The following is a 22,794-nucleotide window of genomic DNA, read 5'->3' as shown; positions in this document are numbered from 1 at the left end:
CAACCCTATTAGAACAAATGTGTTCTGCTATTGTAAATAGGCACGTTTGCCTCAGCCCGTCCTATTACAGCCGACGCATGATCAATAGGCTGATAACACAGAAACATCAATGTAAAGCGACAGAACAATGAGGGATATCATCGAACATCTATCTTAATATAGCCCTGCTACAAGGGGCCCTGACAAAGTGGGGAGAGAGATAGAAGAAGAAGAAGGGGAGAGGAGGAAGAAAAAAAAGCTCATGAAAATGCCTCCCCACGAATCCCCATCTTCTATCCAATATGCACAAACACACACACTCCCAGCTGCCAGGGCTATTATTTTCCTATTTCAATTTGACACCCAGGCCTTTTCATGCTAATTCTATTATTCTTGGAAGTTTATGTGATTTCATATCACTAGAAATCGGTAATGTATTATAACCCCCTTTGAGCTAAAATAAACTGAATCCCCCTGCAGTAGCCACCGGGAAAATAATTACTTTCATATCAAAACTCTGCAGGAGTCGAGCGGGTCCTTTTCGCCTCAGGCTCGTAACCTCATTTCAGTGGGGGCTTATAGATGAATAAATTTGTTAAGGCAATATACAAAGTACAACATGAGATTTCTTAAGAAAGCCCTTCCTACTGTAGTCCTGCACTGGATGTGCTGCTATTTAAGGTCTCACACGGTTTGAGGTGCTTGTATACAATAGATTTATTTAAGAAAAACCTTACATATATAAATAGTATAATACCTTTCTTACAGCTCTTGAGGATTTTTGTTGGTGTCGTGGTCTCGTGTTTTGTTTTTCTTGACAAGTTATCACACATTAAAGGATATCTATAGACTCCCGACTCGCACACACATACACACTCGCAGAGATTGGGAGAGAGAGAAGGAGACGAGAGAGAGAGAGAGAGAGCACATTGTCAAAATATCACCTGGGGAGGGGGGGCTAGAAATTAGATGCAAAGATGTAGATTCTGGTTAACCTTTGGCCTAATGAAATGTGTAGTTTAGGGGCTATATCGATATGGTTCTGCTGTTTTTCTTTCTTTTTTTCTTTAACCCCCCCTGCTCATTTATTCCATGTCGACATGTTCTTTAGAGTCTGTCTTTGTATCTGCAGGACAGTCACTGAGGACAGACTCGGAGCTGCTGGGGTGATCCTTGTTTTCTAAATGCTCTTTTTTGCCTGCATCCACAGACTCAACGAGCTGTGAACCGTGTTCGTGAGCGAAAGTCGAATCGCTGCAAATAACCGAGGTCTGAGTACTTTTGCCAGTGGAAAAGGCGGCCCTGGGCGGGCTCGTGTGCGGTGAATTTGTCTTTGCCTCTGATCCCACCTGTGCCCTTTGCGTGGTTTCTGCAGAGTCCGGCGAGCTGCTCGTACATCCCGCAGAGCTCGCAGAGACGCTGCAGCGGACGTGAGCCTGGGTTCTTTCCGCCGGCGTGTCACAGTCAGAGTTTACTGCTGTTGTCGTCTTCAGGGCAGTTTGAGGAACAATGAATCCAAGCGGCTGTGTGATGGGATAGAGCAGGAAGTGTCCCTTCCCTATCAAAGGCCGTGAGGAGGGTAAGGCCGCGGGGTTGCGTCTCGGTCTGTGGTCCGAAAGGAGGCTTTCGACGCTAAAAGGGTTGAGTTTCTGCATGCTGGAGGCTCTGCTGTTGTTGGAACACAGGCTTGGCCCGTGACTGGGGTCGGGCGAGTCCAGCTCGGAGTCGCCAGCGTCCCTGTCCAAGTGTCTTTGGTTGTGGTTTTGGCTCTGGAGAGAGTGAGGTGTTTGGTCGCAGCTCGATTGCGTTTGATTTCCCCCCACAGAGTCAAAAGGTGGGCCTGTGTTGTGGTCACTGTCGGTCACATGCGACACCCCGCTGTCGCTGTCTGATCCCGGGGTGTGAAATAAATCCCCAGAAACAAGCTTGTTCTGGGACTTTAGCAGCCGGCGTTCCTGCTTTCGTTTCTTCTTCTCCATCCTGCTCAGCTCTCTCCGGGCGATCTCCTCCGGGTCCATGGGCTCCCCGCTGCAGCTGGTGGGGTGGGCGTTGTGAGCAGGTCGACCTGGACCTTTCTTTGTGTTCTCCTTTTTCCTCCATTTGGCTCTGCGATTTTGAAACCATACCTGCGGAGAAAAGAAAGGTGAACATGTGTGTAATGAGCACGTCTGTCATTGCAAAGGGGAAGTTAATTAGGCCCAAAATCGCCGGTGTGTTAACAATATGGTAATTAAACAAATACTCAGGTTATGTCTCGTTCTTGCTGAATTCTGTGCAGCTTTTTAATTAGGCCTTTGATTACATCCAAATAGCCTTAAATAAAAAGCTCTGGTTTTACATGATAACTGAAGTGTGGGTCATTAGAAGACTTTTCAAATAATATTTTTCAAGGTAAACTCTCGAATACGATCAAACTTTGCAAACTTCTACTTGGCTGTCTTCAAAAATTTAACCAATAAAATAATCAAATAAAACCAAAACAAACAAAACAAAACAGGTATGTTAGGGACATATATCTCATGTCTTATTATATCTCATTATTTTTGGTTATATTTTAACATATATGACGAATATAAGCCAACATTGCCCCCCAAATAATTACCTAAAACTTCATCACTTGTTTGTTATTTTAAAGAAACCTGTTATTATTATATTTATGCACTAACATAATTTATGAAATGCCAGAAAAAACACAATCATATTGTGAAATATTTTATTTATTACAAAAACATATCCTACATATAATAGAGCTTATATTATTTCCCAGATTTCCCCATACTGCTGAAAGACTGAGTTACACTTTCTTTCTCTGTATAGCTTAAAATTGAAAACCTAATCTTTATCATGGATAAATAAAACGTAAACAAAGAGATAACAGAGAGACAGAGCTCACAGTCACGACTCGGATTCATAAAAATAAATACGTATTTACCTGAACCCTTGATTCTATCAAGTCCAACCGGAGAGCCAGTGCCTCCCTCATGAACACGTCCGGATAGTGACTCTCATTAAAAGCCTTTTCTAATTCCTCCAGCTGCCAACCTGTGAAATTTGTGCGAGTTCTTCGCCTCTTGCAGCCAGGGCTATCTTTGTCTGGGTCTCCCGAGTCTGACAGCAGAATGAGAATAAATGTAAACAGAGGATAAGTTTTTTTTTTTTCTTTTAATTGTCACATTTTAGTATATTTTTAACAGCGTCGGTGTCATGCACGGGTAAAGGGTTTTGCAAAGTTTAGACCCGAAAATTATGGTCTCATTTGAAAATTTGCAGCATTTCACACGTGTGTGTTGCAGCTTCCACGCAATTCTTTCTTTTAAATAAATAAATAAATAAATAAGCAAAGCTTAAAACACTAACACGGGCATTCCCCTGCTCCAGTGATTACTGACTGACAGAAACATTGTTTTCCTTGGATGCATCTTCAGCTTTCGATGAATGAAATGAAGTCGGGGGGCGAAGAAGATAAATCTGTGCCTGTGTGCGAGGTTCTGCTCGCCTTTTAAACACGCGATGAAGAAGACAACTTGTATCGCAACATCCTGTCTTTGTTTCTTTCTGGGTTTTTTTGTCTCTGTGCAACAAGCCAGCATTGATGGGAGGTTATTGTGTGCTGTGTAATGTGGCTTACCTGTCAGTTTGTACTGCTGATTATCTCCATTCATCCCGCAACCCGAAGACAAGAGGGGGTTGGAATTACCCACTGAAGCCGCGCACGAACCATTAAGTAATCCGTCTATTGAGAAAGGAACCGCGGACGCAGATTGAAGTTGATGCCCGGCTAATTCGTAAACGTGATGGTGGCTCAGATGGTACGGGAAGCCCACCATCCCGCCGAGAGAGCCTCCGAACTGGGCGTGAGGTGGATCCAGTATCCTGCTGTCCATCATCCCGCAGGCAAAAGGAAACGACGTCTGGAGGCCGGTGATGGGAATTTAAAAAGCATGCAGTGAGTGTGGCCAACGAGTAGGGGACATGATGTGAAGGGAGCGATGAGCTGTACTTTATCCACATGAACCTCCCAATAATTAGCCCAGGCTCTGGGAATATGAGACCCAATGAAAAGCGGTAATGGACTCTGACGTCAGAGACGCGCTCTGCAAACGCTCCCCGTATCGATTGCTAATTAAAGCTGACATCCACCTCAATAAACAATATCAGAGCTGTCACAACAAGACAGGAGGGCTTTGATAAGAACTACATCGCAACTACACGGGGGACCCACCGGGAGGAAGGGCTCACTGAATGCCGGGAAGAAAAGGCTACAGGCGGATAGATTAGGCCACAGGCTCGATCCCAGACTTTTTGTTCACTAGAGGACCTGCAGATAGATAAATATTAGACCTGATTAAATAATAACGACAGTAATGATATATATGTATTTTTTATCACGTAGACCCATTGTCTTTAAATATGTTTGCTGATATTATTTTTTGACCCATTGTTTCTTTCTCTTTTTTACTTGCATATATGAAGTGCAAAGGATGGGGATAAAGTAAAAGATATATATTAGTAAAAATTAAAAAAAAAGACCTCCGATCCTGGGGATGGCTGATCCTTTTTCTGCGGACAGTGGGGGTCAAGCATTGTCCCTAAACCCTACTTTGGGAACCACTGAGTTAAGAGGAACCCCCCACGTTAGGTATGGATCATCATTTAAATGCACTAAACCTTTTATACTGCAGGGCGTAAAACAAATAGGGTGATTGTTGGAAATATGGCTGTATTTAAAGGGTAGCTGAAGGCGCAAAGTGAAAGTCAACCGATAATACTTTTACTGTTACAAGGCGAAAGCTTCGATTACGACCAGGGTTTTATGAACAAAATACATAACTATATGAATAAAAGCGTCAGCTGCTAGAGATTACTGCTTAACATCAAAGACAATACAAGCGAGCAGAATTAACAACAACAACAACAAAAAAAAAAAAGCCAGTCCCATATGTGCACTATACAAACATACACAACATTTCATGTCAGGAAACAAAAGTGGAAAGCTCCCCTGCTTGTGCAACCTGGCACTCAATATGTGACTAGCCTAAATCCTATCTGCTCATTAGGTTTTCAAATAATTAATTCGACTTTATTTATCCCAAGTCTGGCGCTGTCATAATGTTAATCAGAGTTGAAATTTCGCACCCCACTCATTCCCTGACCCTTGGCACCCGGATTGGCATGTTGTAATAACCTGAATCTCTCAACAGAAGCTGCGATAATTGTTACCCTATTAGCATGCAAATTGTTTAATTAATATTATTATGAGGAAGTATATAATCCGATCGTCACTTGACCCCCAAGCCCAAATAACAACCCTCTGTATTTCAGCGTGTAGCTCTACATTTTAATGAACTCCTCAGAAATGATCTCGCCCATTTATCCATCTTCCTTTTTAGCAGCGGTGGGCTTGTCTTTGAAGCGCTCTCTCTTTGTATTTTAACTTTAATTTTAACGCACATGGCCAAGATCTTATGAATAATTCCTCCCCGCTCATTCCCCTTTTTTTTGAACATCTAAAATTAAATAATTGCTTTTAGTCAATCCCAAGCATATATATGGGTTGCACCCCCCACCCCACCCCCCACTCCCCCCACTCGGGCGCACACAGGAGCTCAGTGAAAAGCAGCCCTTGACACAGTCTCCTGAGACATTGCATTCAAATCCGTTTTTCTACAACGGGTGACATTGTCAGATTCTAGCTTTAATTAACCCGATAATAAGGCGAACAAGGCCAGCATTCAGCCGCGACGCTGCCCTGCCTTGTTACCTTTTTTACAACTGGACCTTTTGGCAGTTGTTCAGAGGCAAAAAAGAAAAAGAAAATATTAATGTTTTTTGTCTTCCTGATTTATATGTCCACGCCGTTTGTTACAACAGGACACAACATCTTTATTGCATTTATGTATTGTTGATCTGAATCAATAAGTGCACAGGGCCTATAAACTAATTGATTAACTTTCTATCCAGGAAGATAAATTCCACGACAAGTAAACAGGGGAGGCTGACAGATACACACTAATGCAATTTCAACACTTTCCTTTAAAAATAATTGTAAATTACAGCACTTGACAAGCCTAAGGTGTGCACTTACACGTAGAAAACAGCTTGCTCTGTCTAAAGCAACTCAACATTATCGTGACATTTTCCTGCTACTTGATATTTCCCTATGGATGGCTCATTTCTCACTTTGAGGCTTAGTCTCTTTCCTTATGCACAGATTCAATGACAAAAGGCCTCCCCAACCCTTAGTAATATATTTAAATTCATTCTTAAGGCTAATAGCAGAATAGTCACGCAGACTGAAGCCCTGAGAGTGTGTTTTTCCTCTTATATGAGCGCCATATACTCGGAGCTACGCACACCTTATAGTTTTATTCTACCACTGCATCAATCCTCGCGTATTTAAATCATTTATAGGAGTGTTAAATGTTGCTTTATTCTCTTAGGGGTGCTCTTAAGGTGGCTGCTATAGGCTGTAAATCAACTACTCGCCACAGTGATGAATTAGGTGAAGAAAAACAGCAGTGGCAGTGCTAAACTCCCCTTAGCACACAAACTCCCCATGCCCACTCATTCATTTACTAGTCATACTCTAATCAAGGGCTCAAAGGACCAAGCGAGCAGACTATAGGAACTCAGACGCATATTTGCCTAGAGTTTTACACCCATTAAAGTTATTATTTTTAACTAAATAACCTGAAGTTAACTTTGTGTACTTGCACTTTATCTTCCCCTCCCTAAATAAGACTCTTTAATGCCAACTTTGTGTGTTGTTTGTCTGTTTGGCTGAGCATCCAATAAGAGGATTTTGCAGCAGCACACTCACCTGACTCCAGATAACCAGATAACTGAAATTCATAGGCTTGCCAACTTAATATAGGTGTTCAAATGATACACCCCAATCCCCTCCCAACCACCCCCCTCACCCCAAAAAAGACAGAGGCCTTATCAACATGCCCATCCAACACTGATGCCTACTTTAGTAGCAGAGAATCAAATTCATTTTTAATTAGGCAGGCAAATTAATAGGCAGCAGTTTAGGAGTTTAATTACTCAATTAACTTCACGCACGTTAATTTTTAACTATCTAAATTAGGTTGCACATTATTCGATTTGATGATAATTATAGAATTAAATCTAAATTAATTGTTTTGGATGATTTGGATGAACTAGATGCAATTCCAATTAAACAGCAGGAGGAAAAAAAAGCTGGTTGCCATTTTAAGCTCGCAAATCCTTTGATTCGATTTTAAGCAAGAAACTCTGCCTAGAAATTTTCCTCTGATCCTACAAATTCTCTTTCCCTCTAATCCCACAATTAAAAGTTTCCTCCCATCTAATTATCTGTAATTGTGCCGCTGTCAAAGTAGAATGGAGAAGTGAAAGCGATTGATTTGGACTTTTAATTCAGTTCATTTCTGATAGAAGAGAAAGTAATTCCCTTCAAATTACCTCATTCAATCCTGACACCCTAATGCCCTTCAAAATCTTTTTTTACTCCCCAGCATTTATATATTAAAAATGAAGCTAGAATGACTAGTGCCTCCTAATAATAATAACCAAACTTCCATTAGAATAATAATTTCATTTCAATTAAAACTGACTTATCACCTTTGCTAAAACGTGCTTAATATGCCGAAAATTATCAATGCTTGAAGGAGCCCAAACTGGGGAGTCTAATTGTAATCAGCAAATCAGAGGTGCTTGTCGCTGCCGTGCCTTTGCAGAGAGGCAGTCTCGGAAATAGAACTAATTTACTCAACTCCCCCGGGAAATCCGCTCAACAGATTAACATTTTCAAAATATAGTAATGATATAATTTGAGAAATGGTGACGCCAATTTGTGAGGAGCCTTTGTGCAGAATAATTTGCATTTTTTTTTTCCTTCGCCATCGCCTGCATTTTGCCCCCGTTAATTACAGCTCCGCAGATGAAGGGTGTGCTGTTTGACTCAGTGCTTATTATTCAACTTCAATCTAATAATTCAACTCTACAGTTATATGACAAAGTGTAGCCTATCCACATTTTAAGCCACCCTGCGTATAATCCCAAATGGGTGTGGATGGGTGAAAATGTGAATAGGTGCATATATGCATGCAGTTTGCCTGTCACCGTGTGCGTTATTGCAGTCAGTGCAGCCTCTGTGCTTGGCTGTGCTTAAGACTTGTACTTACAAGTGATGGGTTTGTCTGATTTGAAGCAGCATCCTCCAAAACTTCAGTAAATAAACGCTCCTGCCCTTCAGCTCACCTTCTGCTTACACGCTGTGCAGGTAAACTGCTCAAGAGCCGCATCCCCAAACTTTGACAACTAATCAAAGTATTAAATAAAAAACTGCGGATAAAGTTGAGTGGAGGCCACAGACATGTAGCTATTTTTTAACCGTCCAATATTAACTAGTTGCTAGGCTTGTTCACTTTACAAGCCAACTTGGAAGTGATGGCAGGATTGCCATCAATCCCTCGCTGTTTCCTCGCTGCAGAGCTGGTAGAGAGAGCGGTGACTGTACTCTGCAGCCCGGCCATCTGCTTCTGTACAAAAAAATACAAAAAAAAAAAAACCAACCCCAGAGATATTCACTAGAACTACACTGGGGATAAACAAGGCGAAAAAAATACATTTTGAAGCTCAATATGAGCTTTAGCTGCATGTTTTAAGACTGCTCATGCTCTACAAAGGATTTTTGAAAAATTTGCTTGCTGTTATTATTGTGTTTCTCATCAAGCTGGTATTTTCTCCATGAATACAATCATGCTCACACATTCTATGTGGTTTACTTTGTTACAAGCCTTCCTCTCACACAGTTTATACACTTACACACTATGGATCCATACATTTCTAAACCTACAGGCCACCTTGACCCCACATCAGAGCTCCACCAAAACCCGTCTCAAGGGACGCATTAGTGGTGGATAATAAGACCTGCTGTGCCCTCTAGTGGCTGGTCACTTTCAGTTGTTTGGCAAAAGGTAGGTAGTGGACAGACACACAAAAATAATAAAGACGCCTTTGAAGAGGTTCACTATATCTAGATAAATCCCACAAAATAAAACAAATACCACAGATGGGTGCAATTTAATCTGAAACACATTCCTCACCATGTCACTGACCTATGATCTCTTAATAAGCCCACAGCTCGAAATGTCAAAAGCACACAAGTTTGACAACGCTGACTTTTTAAATAGCTTTTTATTAAATATTGATGGCCTGAATTTAGGTGAAGACGTTTCATCAGATTTTGAGTGAAGAATAGAGATTTAAGACTTTTTCTTTTCTTTAGATGTACTTTTGTATTACTCAAATCCTCTATTGAGTTGTTGCTGTAATCCTCTAATACAACTGATAATCTAACTGCATCCTGAACAATAGCAGAAAAAGAGGAGGTTTGAGTCCACAATGTGTGAGGAAGGGATGTGTGCAGAGCACCAGGTGTTTTCAGAGTAGTGCCATCTGGCCTCAGCTTTGGCAGCTTATGAGGCAGGTGCTGTAGAACAGCAGAGATATTTAAGCTGTGTAACTGCTTCTGTCAGTACCCTGTGATCCACTCGCCTACTACACAAACATCTCAGTGGGGAAATATTTCTACTGATGTCACTTAGATCGCTTCCTTTATTGATTCTTTTATAAATAATTATGCTGTAATTATGAAGGATCTCAAATACACACAACATTTTTAAATATTTGTGTAAATCATTAAAGTACTGGAGATATTTGGTCAGTCATTCGAACTACAGAAGCTTTAAATGCAGTAAAATATAGGCTGCTGTTATCATGCGAATGTCTTTTTTAGTGTAACTTCTTTGTCTTTGTGTTGGAAATTTGAATCATTAAAGAAATGACTGGATTTCTGAGTCATTATGACCATGTAAACAAAAAAACATTGCATTTGCAAAGTGTAACTGTTGTGTCAGGAATTGTGGATCTCCCTTAACCCAGAGAGTGCCAGCTTGTGGAAGAATCCTGCTGCCATCATCTGGTGAAACCTGCAAAGACACCACTTAGTGGGGAATTAAACCAACAGGGTTTCTGCTCTGATAAATTAACATTTTAAGCCATCATTTTGCGCAAGATTTAAACTGTGTGCCATCTAAAACAATGCTAAAGTCTATTTCACTACATTATGCTCACTCATTATAGGGAACAGTCCAAACTAAAATTTAGGAATCCATTCCTGGCAAATTATCAGAAGATTGGATGATTGGTCCTGGATTTAAATATTTAATGTCGATTGGAATTATTATTATATGGCTCTATAAAACTTTTTAATAAAACTGAATTACACACATTTTCATGAACTGCATTACTTTCAAGGAGTCTTTTGGGGTTGAATATTTCAAAAGATAGAGAGCACTAAAATATTTTTCTGGCTGACAAATCATATCTGTGATGATCAATTTGCCAGGGAGACACTTAACTGTAATTCCAGGACCACAAAATGGCATGTATTATGAATCCTATTCAGTCTAAATCAAGTTAGCTAAAACCAAACAATAGTAAAATTGAGAATTTTAGCCAAACCTTGAATACAGCACATAATTAACACCAAAGTATGGATGATTGTTATTCCCTGTTGGAGTTTTTTTTTTTCTTCCTATCTCAAAAGGCTTATTATAAAAAAGCTGTGAAACATCATATGAAACACAAAATCCTTTTTAATAGTCTTCTTCCTTTTCTTCTTCTGCTTCTTCTTCTTCTTCTTCTTCTTCTTCTTCTTCTTTTGGCTGCTTTCATTAAGGAGACACAGCAAATCATCTTTCTGCATTGCATGCTAACCCTAGCATCTTCCTCTGTCACACCAACCCTCTGCATGTCCTTCACTACATCCATGTATCTTCTGTGTGGTCTCCCTCTGTTTCCTCTGCCTGGCAGCTCTGTCTTAACATCCTTTGTCCTATGTATCCACTATCCCTCTATTCCATGTCCGAACCATCACAGCCTTGCCTCTTTGTCTCCAAACCTCTTACCCTAGCAGGTCCTGTGATATACTCATTTCTAATGTCTTTTTCGGTCACTCCCAATGAGAATCTGAGCATTTCAACTCTGCTACTTCCAACTCCGCCTCCTGTCTTTATGTTAGTGCTACCATCTCCAAACCATACATTATACAGGGTTTCAATTTACTTTACCAGTCACAGTCCCGACATTTAAAGTACTCTCACCTCCACACTCTTGCTTTTCCTTTTCTCCCCCTGATGCCAAACACACCTTCTCCCTTTTCTAACATTAGCACAGTTTCCACTGACATCCTGTTGGTCAATAGGCCTCACTATGTCTCATTACCATCTCACAAACCTTTCCTTCTATTCTTACTACTTATACCCAGGCATTCATCTACATCCACTCCACCCTACCTGCTCTCTTTTCTTCACATCTCTGGTGCACTGTTTTTTGGTTTGGTATGATATAAGTTATTTAAAATCATCCACCTTCTCTTTTTCTAGTCCTTGCATCTTTACTGTACTCTGTTCTACTGAGGTTCATTCCTCTTCTCTCCAAAGCATACCTCCACTCTCAAGGCTCTCTTTCACCTGTTCCTTACTGTATGAGTAGCTGTCAGCACACATCGTAGTCCATGGAAAGTTCTACCTGATCTCATCTGTCAACCTATCCATCACCACTGCAAACAAGAAAGGGCTTAGAGCTGAACCCTGATGTAATTGCACCTGTACGTTTAGCACATCTGTCACTCCTACCACATACATTACCACTATCTTGTTATCCTCATACATGCCCTGGATAACTCTCACTCTTGACTTCCCCACTCAGTACCAGTTCTTGTCTCAGTACTCTATCTGCTTTCTCTAGATCCACAAAGACACAGTGCAACTCCTTCTGACCATTTCTATATTCCTCCAGTGTCTGTTATGTATGGGCCTCAGGGGTCAAGCCCCACCCAATAAAGTCCTCATGTCTTTTCAGCTGAATTCTACTCATACACTAATAAGTTGCACTAATTTGTACAATTTGGCAATGAAAAACTTAAACACGACAAAAAAGTTATTGCACTGGAACCTCAGTTTAATTATTTGGTTCAAAGTAGTCCATCTTTATCTTTAAGCACCCTAACCTGCTGCACAGCTTTTCCAGTCAATACAAGTCCTGTTCTCGTTCCTTATTGTCCAGCCTTACATAAAACTCAGTGCAAGCCTTTTTTTTCTTTGCCTTTGTCACAACTCTCTTAACATATGCCTAGACTCCAAGTACTCCTGTCTACCTTATTTAACACCCTAACTGTCCCACCTTTTCTTTGTCAATCTGTGTTGCCAATTATCCATCCATTCATCCATTAATAAACCAACGAAAACACATGACATACACTGCATTCAGTATCAACAAAGTCAAACAAGGGGATCAAAAATTAAACAAAAGTGTCACATTTCTTTTAAAAAACTCTGTACCTTCAAAAGGTTTGGATCCAAGACCTCAAATACGACTTAATGACAGGAACTGGATAATATGCTGATAATCCTTAACATCTAGTATCAAACCCATTGCTCTCCTATTTCAAGTTTCTTAACATAACCCACTCCACTGGAAAAATCCACTCTTTATGGATAAAATTTACAGTGCTTTAATGAATATGTTTTGGACTTGTGAAGATGTAAGGATGTGTCCCTTTTCTAGAAAACAAGTTTGGTCTTTAACAACAAAGATTTGCAGAATGCTGCTGCAGTACAAAATGTAAAACTTGATTATTTACTGATGACTTGGAACAATCTCAGAAGTCTGTTTCCTTCTTCCCTCACAGCCTGCAGGAAGAAGATATCCTGAGATGCATACAGAAGAGTAACAAATTACTCTTTTCAGCCTAGATTTAACCTGCAGATAAGGAAGAGAAATAATGAGAGACATTCTGCTTTTTCACACTAAATGAACTCCTACTAAACATACAACCAATATAAATTTGACTTCATGTCATTAAACAGTTTTGTCTGAAATATCTGGAAAGGTATTAAACTCAGGAGAAATGGTCTTGTAAATAATATAGTCCTATAAAGATCCTCGTTACACCCTTTCTTACTTCTGACTTCTATTGACCTTGTCTGTGAATAAAAGCAATGAAACTCAACAAACACCTATATACAGTTGAAAGGCTCTGGAAAAGCCCAGAAGGTGAAACTCAATTTTAGACTATTATGTCGAATTTATGATAATGATTCACTCTTACGCGTCACTTCAACTGATGAATAGGAGCCAGACAAAGGGAACTGTAGTGAGAAATTAATTAAGATACAACCCTTTTTTCAAGGACAATTAGCTGGCAGGGACTGTGAAGTGTTGGAAGTACATACAAGGCTGGGGAAAGAAATAGCCCCTGACAAGTAAAGTGTTCTTGACTGCATCGCTTGCCTGAAAAAAAATAATGTGCTTCAGAAAATGAAAATGCTGAAGAGATGTTAAGTGTCATTATGTTTCTCTGCACTCAAGAGAGGAACACATGGGAGTCTTTTGTTCAATGCTAGCCAGAGCTACAGGGAACCTGAAAAGCGGGTGTTCTTACACACAGATGTGAAGAATGCTTGATAGATTATTATTTAGGTCCTTTTTTTTTCAACTGCATTACATTTTGCTGGGGTTCATAATATCAATATTAAGGTGGTTATTATTCAAGCAAACTTTAAGCCACCACTATTATTACTAAGCTGGCTTACAGTGTCCTTATTCTCTGTGGAGCAGTTACACATTGTGACCACTATGGGTCGGTGTGAACAAGATAACATCCTGCAATGTATGAGAACTCCAACTACTCTACACACAGCACTAATGTGATTGTTAAAGGTTTTCATTGTTTTTCTTCGCTCAGTGTCTATTTAGGTTATAGCTCTATGAGCTGAATAAACAAAGTATGGCAAGATATACTTTGTTCATCACAGTTTGGGAAATATTTTAAAACCACAAACTAATTTTTCACTCCTCTTAAATAATGTTTTAGATGTAGAGTTTGCACTGGTCTCCACATCATAAAATCATAATTCAAACAGGTTACACATGTTTTTGTGACTTGTAGGCAACAGCTTTTCAGGTTAAATGTTTCAAAATAAAAGTAACCTGGTTCTCCGGCTGATATAAATGTGGTGATCAGTTTGCCAGAGATCCTAGTGATTCCAGGAACAAATTACAAGTATTTTCAACTCTTTTTAACTCTTTCTTCTTTTTTAAAAAATTAAGGGGAAAAGCAGACAAACTGATACAGGACACAATCAAATTCAAAGTATCCCATTTGTTACATTAAGTAGAGCTTCTGAAGGTTGTTTCATATTGTTAAAAAGCTGTGAAAATGTCTCAGGGAAGAGATTGGTAGGCACAGTCAAGATCCAAGTTGGGCTTTTCTTAAGACCAAAAAAATAAAATAAAATAAAATAAAATAAAAGAGCAAAAGCCTTCAATAGGATTGTTACTGGTACAGTTCATAGAAATAGGCTATGCAGAATACTGTAATGAATGACTTTGTATGCTTATAGCTGTTTATTTTATAATTATATGACACTAGTGTTACCATTCAGTTAGTGTATATGTTGGTACAAAGCCATTAGAATTTCATGATAAATCACAGTGTAACTTTTTCATTTATTATTACGTTTCTTTCTTTTGAAGATTGTTCATTTTTACGAGAGTAAATGCAAATATATAAAACGCTCATGTTGCCATGTCTGCCAGGTAGATACTGTAGTATGCTATGACACAATCTGATACTGTGCTTTGTTTTTGTTTCACTCACAGCCTGTGGTTTCACCTACTTAAAAAATATTTTTAAGAATGTCACACCACTTCCTGTGAAATAAAAAAAAAAAAACTGTCAGAATAGAGCAGTGTTTGTATACCCCTGTTTAAAATAATAAAAACAATAATAATCTCATTTAACTTTCTTAAAAAAATAATAAAATCTACCAATTTCTTTGTAGCAGCTACATGGCGTCCAGATAAATGACAGTCATCATGAGTAGTGAGTAAAACTGTGGATCCTTCCAGACATTTCATCTGTGATTCAGCTCTAGGAAACTACACCCAGGATGACGTGTTTCTCTGACGTAGAGTACGTCCTGACGTGGGAGGAGCGTGCGTGACACATCAAAATTCGACGAAAACAGCCAGCTGAGCATAACAGCACGCAGATGTCGGTGCTAAGGGATCACCCGTGAAACTATTACCAAGAAGGACCGACAAAGTCAGAATTAAGGTGGATGAGTTAAGATAACGTTATTGCCTCCTACAGTAGCACAGCAGAGCGACAGGAAAACGGAATCTGGTGAGTGAAATTTAGACCAACGCTAAGGTTAACTGTCAGATTCACCTTGCTAGCTTTGTTAGCTAAGCAAACAGCTAAGCAAACAGCTAAGCAAACATAAACATGAACAAAACAGCTGTCTTTTAAACATGTTTACTACGCCTTTTTTTGAGGTCTAGTCTAAAACAAATGCAGCTAATTTGTTTGGTTTCACCTGTTCGACGTTTACAGACAGTTTCATACTGGCTTATTTGTTAGCTCTATTTAAGTGCTAAGTAGTTGTGTTATTATATCAAGCAAGCGTTAATAGCGTCAGCTGAAAATATTTTATAATTCTGATTCAATATCGGACATTTTTTTTCCCTTTGCTGTCACAAGATCGCAACCAGCTTGAGAGAAACTTGGTTATGTAACTAAACTAATCGTTTAAGTTAGCTTAGCTTCTGGCTAGCAATTTAGCAATCTCATCGTAGATCAGGGACTCGTAACCATATGTTATCACAATAAAAACATTAGCTGGCGTACAGAAAGACCAGTCTTACCGTGAGATGTTCCCTTCTCTTCCTTTAGGTTTGAAATTCACAGGATATTGCTTCAAAAGTAGCTTTAAGAGATGGAGTTCCCAGATTTAGGAGAGCACTGCTCTGAGAAGACCTGCAAACGTTTAGGTGAGTTTAAAGCGCACAGTCATGTTCCCTCCATTGTTTACGTTTCGAGGCTTGGTTGGAACTTTAATAATAATAACTTTGTCGACAATACAGATTTTCTGCCTATGAGATGTGATGCTTGTCAAGAGATATTCTGCAAGGATCACATAACCTATGCAAATCACAAATGCACATCATCCTACAAAAAGGTAAGCGATACCTAAAGTACAGATTTACTGCTTTGTTGAAAATGTTTTATTATTATTTAGTTACAACATCCTTATAAATTTCATTAAAGTCAACATTACTGTTTAAAGTATGTAATTACTGGGCAAGAATACACAAGATTAGAGAAATGATCATTTAAAAATCCTTTAGTTTTAAATGTCCCTGATTTTCAGGTATTTCAACCTAATATTAGAGTCTAAGAAAAATGTATATTTTAGCATTTATTTGCATCATGATAAATGCTGTTCATGCTTTTCACATTTTTGTTCTTATTGTGGCTGCAATTGATGTTATGTTTACAGTTAGTGAGAGAGGTTGTGGTAACTGTTGTGGCCTTAGCAGGGCCTGCTGTAGTTTTCCTGTGTGTGTTTTACCCTCATTCACCTGCATTAGGTGCTGCTCTTTGCAGCCGACTCCACACAGTAATCAGGTTAGGGAGTACTTTAGATGAGGGAGGGAGTAGCTCAGTGTTTGTCTGTCTACTCCTCCTCTGTGGAGGGGAGAGTGCTTTGACTTTTTAATCTTTGCGTCCAGAGTTTTGTTGTTTTGTTTCCTTTCAGCTTGTCTATCTCTGAGTTTAATTAGTAATAAAGTCTTAAAATTTATAGGAAATTCTGCCTCCTTGTCTCCTTTTCCACTAGGTGTTTTTGTTGTTTCTGCCAGGTGACTGTAACAAATTCCTGAATGAAAAGGAGGCAGGATCCAGGCAAAAAAAAGGCTAAAAGACAGGGAAAATCTGATTTCACCCTCAACAACAAACAAATAAATAAATAAATACAAACAAAAATATTGCCAAAAAATGAAATAAACTCTCCACATAGCAACAATAAGCACCTACCATGCTGTCAGGACACTGGCTCTGACTCCAGGGCTCTCCTCCCCCTCAGTTTAAGCAGTTACTGAAGTGAAATGCAAAAGTAGACACAGTAATCTACTGGACTGTTTTGGTGTTCTGTAATCATGTTTCCTTTTTAAATAATATTTTCTTTTTTTTCTTATATTTGTCCCTGTAGGATATCCAGGTACCAGTATGCCCTTTGTGTGACACTCCCATTCCTGTCAAGAGAGGAGAGATGCCTGACATTAAAGTTGGTGAACACATTGATCGGGACTGTAAATCCGACCCCGCACAAAGAAAGAGAAAGGTTAGTATAACACTGATTTGTGTTTTACCCAGCAGCCAGTTAGAATCCACAAAGTAATAACTGACGATGTTTTCTTTTTCAGATTTTCACAAATAAATGCTCGAAAGGAGGCTGTAAGCAGAAGGAGATGATAAGAGTTACCTGTGACCAGTGTCGTTTAAATTACTGTCTTAAACACCGTCACCCACTAGACCACGATTGTAAGACTGACGGGAAACCTCTGTCCAAATCTGGGTGAGTACCGTTGAACTGTTCATCGATAATGCTGTTCTTTCATCTGAAATCTGACAGTGTGGACCTTTGAACTGATTTTTTCCCCTTGTTGTTGTTGTGTTTTTTGTTTGGTTTTTTTAATTGCTGATGTCTCAGACATGCTGCTTTAATGAGGACCCAAGGTACTTCCTCCACATCTGCCTCTACTTCCAGTTCTTCTAGTTCAGGAAACACAAGACCTGTTTCTAATGGTCTGAATGCAAATAGCAGAAGTCACAGCACTGGGTGAGTGTTTTTAGCTCGTATTGAATTTAAAGGTGTCAGAGAAAATGGGGAATGTTTGTAATTTAAGATTTGTTTTTTTGTTTTTATTTATGCACAATTTTGTTTTTTAGCTCTGCCCAGCGAATTTCTACTTCAGTTTCAGCTCAGAATGTTATACCACCATCAGCATCATTTCAGGCCGGCCTGGTATGTATATTGTTTACACAGCATGATGCCATTAATTAAAAAAAAAAAAAAAAGTTTGGTCAATGTAAACATAGGTGTGGTGCTGTGCTCTCATTGCAGACAGAAGAACAGGCTTTACAAAGAGCTTTGGAGATGTCTTTGGCTGATTCAAGGCAGACGGTTGCGCCAGCACTTAGGTGAGTATGTTTTTCTCCGAATGCCAAAATTGTTCACCCCCCTTGAAGCCACTCATGTCTGTGCTGGTGTGAATGGAGGAGTGTTTTTCTCACTGACATTCAGCTTAAAAGTGCTGCTTCTTAGAAAGTCATTGAGAGCAACAATGAAAGGGAAGGCAAACGGAGAAAATTAAGTGTTAAACAATGTTAATGAATCAGACTGAATCAGCAAACACAAGTGCTCTTATGGTACCATGGCTATCAGGTTGTATTGTTTTTTGCATTTGATGAGAAGGAAATGAACCTCATGTGACGTTCCTCAAGGAGTGGTCAAATTAAAAAATCCAAAGTTTTCTAGCAGTTGAATTTGTATTTGAATAAAACAATCATCAAGAGCCTTACTAGCATATATGGTTTGGACAGAAAGACAAGAGGCAGAGCTGAAGATACTAAGATTTTCTTTGGGAGTAGTGAGACTGGGCATGATTAGAAATTAGTACATCAGAGGGGCAGCTGAGGTTGGGCAGTTTGAAGACTGGGTTAGTGAGGCAAGGCTGAGATGGTCTGGATAAAGTACAGAGTGTGGATATATTGGACAAAGGTTGTTAAATGTGGAGCTGCCAGACAGTATGAAAAGAGGAACACCAAAGAGGATGTAGTGGAGTTGGACATGCAGAGGGTTGGCAGGGCTCTAGACTAACTTTTTGACATGGGCGCACTGGTACGCCTAACTTTAAAAATTTAGGCATACCGGCACAAAAGTTAGGCGCACTCAAATTTTTCAACCGCATCGCTTAACACCGCAGTTTTACATGTGCACTTTCTTTGGGGGGGGGAATCTATACAGACAATATTAATTTCTAAATTATTAACTAACAAACTTGTGCTTAAAGTGCTTTGTCAATATTGTAGAAAATGTTAAACTTAATCATCATCTTCTCCTCTGACGACCTGTTTGCTGCTGTCTGCTGCTGAAAGGCCGTGGGGAGAGGGGACGCTTGGGCAGTGCATTTATTGCAGCATATAATGTGTTTTCTGGATACACTGTGCTTTTTCAGCATTCAAATATTGATGGCACCGTGTCAGAGCACTGGCTATGAATTTCAGATAGATCAGGCCTTAACTTAACAAAAAAGTTATCAATAGTTCTTTTCATCTTTTCTTATTACCCACAGCTACAGTACATCCACTTCTCTCAGGCCTAGGCTGCTCACTAGGGCTGAGTATCATCACTGATTTCTATAATCCATTCAATTCTGGTTCTCAAAGTCCTGATTTGATTCAATTTAGCCTCAGACAGTCAGAAATATTATAATTCTGATCATTTATCAGTACTGATACACATGAGACTTCATCAGAATTGTGAAAATCACCGCAGATGCCTTTGTGTGAAAGTATCTGAGAATAAAACACAGGAGATTTTCCTGGTCTGGCTTTTTATAGCAGATAACCTTAAAAATATTCTGCAATATTCTGCAATTTTGCATAATTTTAAGAAATTTAAATTTCTTCAGTATTGAACAGCAGAAATTAGGCTTTCTTGTCTGAGGTCATTTAAGTGAAAAAAGAAAAAGCGCTGTAAACAACGCTAGACTGGTGGGTAATAAGCGAATGAATAATGCAGAAAACAGATTTGAGACGGGAAACTGTTCCTGAAGTACAGAGAGAGAGAGAGCTGTGCAGGAAGTGTGATTTTTATCGTGGTGGAAGCAAAACAGCAAAAGTCAGAGGGAATTCATGACGACATTGATCAAATGTGAAGCGCAGTTTGCTGCTTCTTTTGCTGCTGGCTCGGTGAATTTTGGTTGGAGAGAGGCAAAACCTGCAGCTCAGAATCAGCGCAAAAAGACACAGCGCGGACCCGAAGAATCGCTAAGCTCCGACAGCGTGTCCGTGTTCGGGCCGTCGGGTGAGAAAGCCGAGAAAGACGAAGCTGATTCTGATGTGTTGGGTCCGCTCCGTGTTTAGGTCTTTGTGTGGAATCCATTAATGAATTGATATCGCTTTATTCAAGCTACTCACCTCTCTCTTCCACCTGCACTTTCAACTGGACCACGGCCAATCAGAGAGGTCCCGCCCCTGACTATCTCTGATTGGTTTAGTCCATGATAGGGGCATAATGTGTGTCGGTTGTTGACCACACGGAGAGTTACAGAGATTTTTTTTTTTTGTTACCGGAACAGTTGGTCACACCTGTGTGACCAAATATTTATTTTTAGTCGCACCACTGAAAAATTTGGTCGCATTTGCCACCAAATTGGTCGCACTCTAGAGCCCTGGTTGGTGTGACAGAGGAAGATGCTAGGGATGGGGTGAGATGGAGGCAGATGATCTGCTGTGGCAGCTCCTAAAGGGAGCAGCCAAAAGTAGTAGTTGTCTATTTTCACACATAAATTCAAAAGTCCTTTCTTACATGTAGGTCAGAGCGGCAGAGAGTCGGCTTCAGCTGTGTTTAATTACTTGAAATACCTTGGTTTGGGTAAAGGTACTGCCTGACTCGAGCAGGCAGACAGGAAACATGATGACCACTCACTGACTGTGAACCAACCAGATAATTGACAAATTTATTCAGTCGAACATAACACTGACTCGGTATGCGCAAGCTGCCAAATTGAAAACTGTTTAATGCCTGATCTAAATGTGTCGGACATGCAGTGTCTAGGAAAGTTCAGGTAAATGTGTAAAAGCAGCTTTTGAGTGTCAGATATGTTGAGAGGGGACTATTATTTTATCCTCTAATATCGCTGTTGCATTATCCTCTATGGGGTTTAAATATTTTATAACACTCATATCTATGTGCATTATGGAAATATTATTCCACTTGGAAACATTTTTCCAGTAGCAGATAGCCTGTGAGACGCACACAGTGTGGCTGAGATGTGCTTCTCATACATCTCTTGACTTTCAGTCCTCCAATCAACTCGGTAATAGAAAGCAATAATATCTAATGTCATATCTTAACCATAGAGATGGTTTATTAGATTTAATAAAGGAGGAAACGTGCTCTGCAGTTTTTCCTTTTATCTTACATGGTGTGAACATATTTAAAAATTTTGTTTTGACAGTTTTCCTGGAATTGCTAAAGGAAACTGAATCCTCAGCTTTGCTTGCTGCAAGTTTATTCCCCTAAACAAGCGGTCTTAATTGACAGAGACAGTTTCACCACACGGCCAATCATTAGCTTCTTCACACTTATGATAGGAAACTCCAAAACAGCTATTTAGCAGACCTGATGTTTATAAAATGTAATGTATGGTGGTGTAAATTATATACACAAGTGATGCTTCACTAATGCATGACTCACTACAACATGATGCAGGATGTTTCATAAACTCATGTAAAATTCATGGTGCTATGACGCGTTATGGAGTTGCTGACCTTTTTTATGGGCTTGGTTCAGATCAGCAGAGTAGCAGTGAATTTTAAGTCCATAACAAAAACTGCATAATGTGTTTATGCAAACATTGACTTTTTTTTTTTTTTTCTCTTTGTCTTTGGGGGAGGTCAATTTTGGTGCCCAGCAAAAATGTTTTCTTTCCATCAAGGAAAAATCACGTGGACTTTGATTTAGTTTTAAAAATGGATAGAAATAAAAAGATAAAATCTTTAACTGCATCTCTGCGTGTGGACTGAATGTCCATGTTGAGCCAGGAAAATCAGCTTCATATAATAATTATATTCTTCATTTATTTATTTATTTATTTATTTTTTCCTTTCCTTCTTTTGAACAAATTTCTCTCAGTCCTTCCAATGTGTTTTTTTTTTTTTTTTTTCTCCCCACTAACATTTTCTTGTTTGTGTCTCAGCCCTCAGGAGCAGGAGGATCTGGCTCTCGCTCAGGCTCTCGCTGCCAGTGAAGAAGAATACAGACGCCAACAGCAGAGACAACAGGTACCAGGAAAGCTTATCCGTCAGTAGCATGCTAACAAGAACGCATGTAGGTACACTGTTGTCACAGCAACCCTTCCTTTTTAAACAGTCTTTTTGGTAGAAGATGAGACCAAATTGCTTTTTAATACATTTTTTGTCATGTGACGTGTACAAGTGCGGTGAATCTTTGTAACTTTGTTTTCTCTTTGCTTAGGGAAGAGACTCCAAACAGTCCACCTGCAGCCTTTCTTAATCTCAGATCACCATTTTAGACTTCAAGCTGTGCTAATTATTTCCTAGAAACTGCACATGTGAGGTGTCACTTTCCGGGATCAGTGATTCTTCAGTGGCACATACTCGCTCTTGGAAGTTGCTGACACATTACCGCCTTCTACAATATAAGCACATATACTTTCCAGCAGAATCTGTCATTTTTACAAATGATTTGCTCTGTAAATATTTTATATGGCTATCATGATGAATCCATTATATTAAAATGTATGATTATTGAATAAATTATGTCAAAGACGCACCCTGAACCCTCGAGTTTGTCAGTTAATTCAGATTTACACTTGCACTTGGAAAAGATGGGCTCTTATTTGGTCTAATCTGTAAGTCCATTTGAATCCATTAGTGATTTGGAATTGTCAAGTGATCTATAAAGCCTTTTAGCTGTTGAGGGTAGAGTTTGTTAAATTTGGGTCAGGTTTACTAATTATGAAGTACTATGCAGAAGTCTTAAGGGATTCCTTTTTTCTTTATATATTGAAAATGGGGAAGTGGTGGCAGCAATTTATTGAAATGTCTGCAAATGTGCATGTAAATACAATTTAAAAGGTGAAAACTGAGTATGTTAAGATTGAAAA

General features: G+C 39.4%; 2 protein-coding genes and 1 long non-coding RNA gene across 5 annotated transcripts in view; 1 reads left to right on the top strand and 2 right to left on the bottom strand.

The window, feature by feature from the left end:
* The window catches only part of LOC146711687 (uncharacterized), a 107,581-nt gene that overhangs the window by 53,837 nt on the left and 30,950 nt on the right, over positions 1–22,794 (bottom strand). Inside the window, exon 4 of one of the 2 annotated variants that reach the window (XR_014920196.1) lies at positions 12,544–12,792. The exons of the other annotated variant lie outside the window; for it this stretch is intronic. This is a non-coding gene — a long non-coding RNA (uncharacterized LOC146711687). Of the gene's footprint in view, positions 1–12,543; positions 12,793–22,794 lie in introns of those variants that run through there. 2 annotated transcript variants of the gene reach the window in all.
* Positions 679–4,101, bottom strand: uncx (UNC homeobox). Its single transcript, XM_085454633.1, has 3 exons — positions 3,608–4,101; positions 2,912–3,087; positions 679–2,105 (listed from the first exon to the last, which is right to left on the bottom strand). The coding sequence occupies exons 1-3, from the start codon at positions 3,864–3,866 to the stop codon at positions 1,065–1,067; spliced, it is 1,476 nt and encodes a 491-aa protein (XP_085310759.1). The 5' UTR covers positions 3,867–4,101; the 3' UTR covers positions 679–1,064.
* zfand2a (zinc finger, AN1-type domain 2A) lies at positions 15,034–22,467 on the top strand. Of its 2 annotated transcripts, none has more exons than XM_085454640.1 (10): positions 15,034–15,220; positions 15,770–15,867; positions 15,961–16,055; positions 17,088–17,219; positions 17,302–17,453; positions 17,589–17,717; positions 17,828–17,903; positions 18,003–18,079; positions 21,865–21,949; positions 22,143–22,467. In XM_085454640.1, the coding sequence occupies exons 2-10, from the start codon at positions 15,813–15,815 to the stop codon at positions 22,179–22,181; spliced, it is 840 nt and encodes a 279-aa protein (XP_085310766.1). In that variant the 5' UTR covers positions 15,034–15,220; positions 15,770–15,812; the 3' UTR covers positions 22,182–22,467. The 2 variants fall into 2 exon arrangements, with proteins under 2 accessions (XP_085310766.1, XP_085310767.1); XM_085454641.1 differs by having other exon boundaries at positions 21,865–21,995.

Source organism: Copadichromis virginalis, linkage group LG4 (genome assembly GCF_057382275.1).
Source record: "Copadichromis virginalis isolate Kocher_CV1m ecotype Utaka linkage group LG4, C_Virginalis_male_GT1.1, whole genome shotgun sequence".
NCBI classification, from domain to species: domain Eukaryota; kingdom Metazoa; phylum Chordata; class Actinopteri; order Cichliformes; family Cichlidae; genus Copadichromis; species Copadichromis virginalis.
The sequence above is the reverse complement of the archived record's forward strand: the minus strand, read 5'-3'. Positions and strand labels throughout refer to the sequence as shown.

What these genes read in the sequence shown, in the direction of transcription:
- uncx (XM_085454633.1), bottom strand. Translation starts at nt 3,866, where the DNA reads ATGATGGACAGCAGGATACTGGATCCACCTCACGCCCAGTTCGGAGGC. An exon ending in TCAGCAGTACAAACTGACAG is followed by an intron (nt 3,088 to 3,607) that starts GTAAGCCACATT and finishes TTCTGCTGTCAG; the next exon opens with ACTCGGGAGACCCAGACAAA. An exon ending in TGATAGAATCAAGGGTTCAG is followed by an intron (nt 2,106 to 2,911) that starts GTAAATACGTAT and finishes TTTTCTCCGCAG; the next exon opens with GTATGGTTTCAAAATCGCAG.
- zfand2a (XM_085454640.1), top strand. Translation starts at nt 15,813, where the DNA reads ATGGAGTTCCCAGATTTAGGAGAGCACTGCTCTGAGAAGACCTGCAAA. An exon ending in GAAGACCTGCAAACGTTTAG is followed by an intron (nt 15,868 to 15,960) that starts GTGAGTTTAAAG and finishes TCGACAATACAG; the next exon opens with ATTTTCTGCCTATGAGATGT. An exon ending in GCACATCATCCTACAAAAAG is followed by an intron (nt 16,056 to 17,087) that starts GTAAGCGATACC and finishes TTGTCCCTGTAG; the next exon opens with GATATCCAGGTACCAGTATG.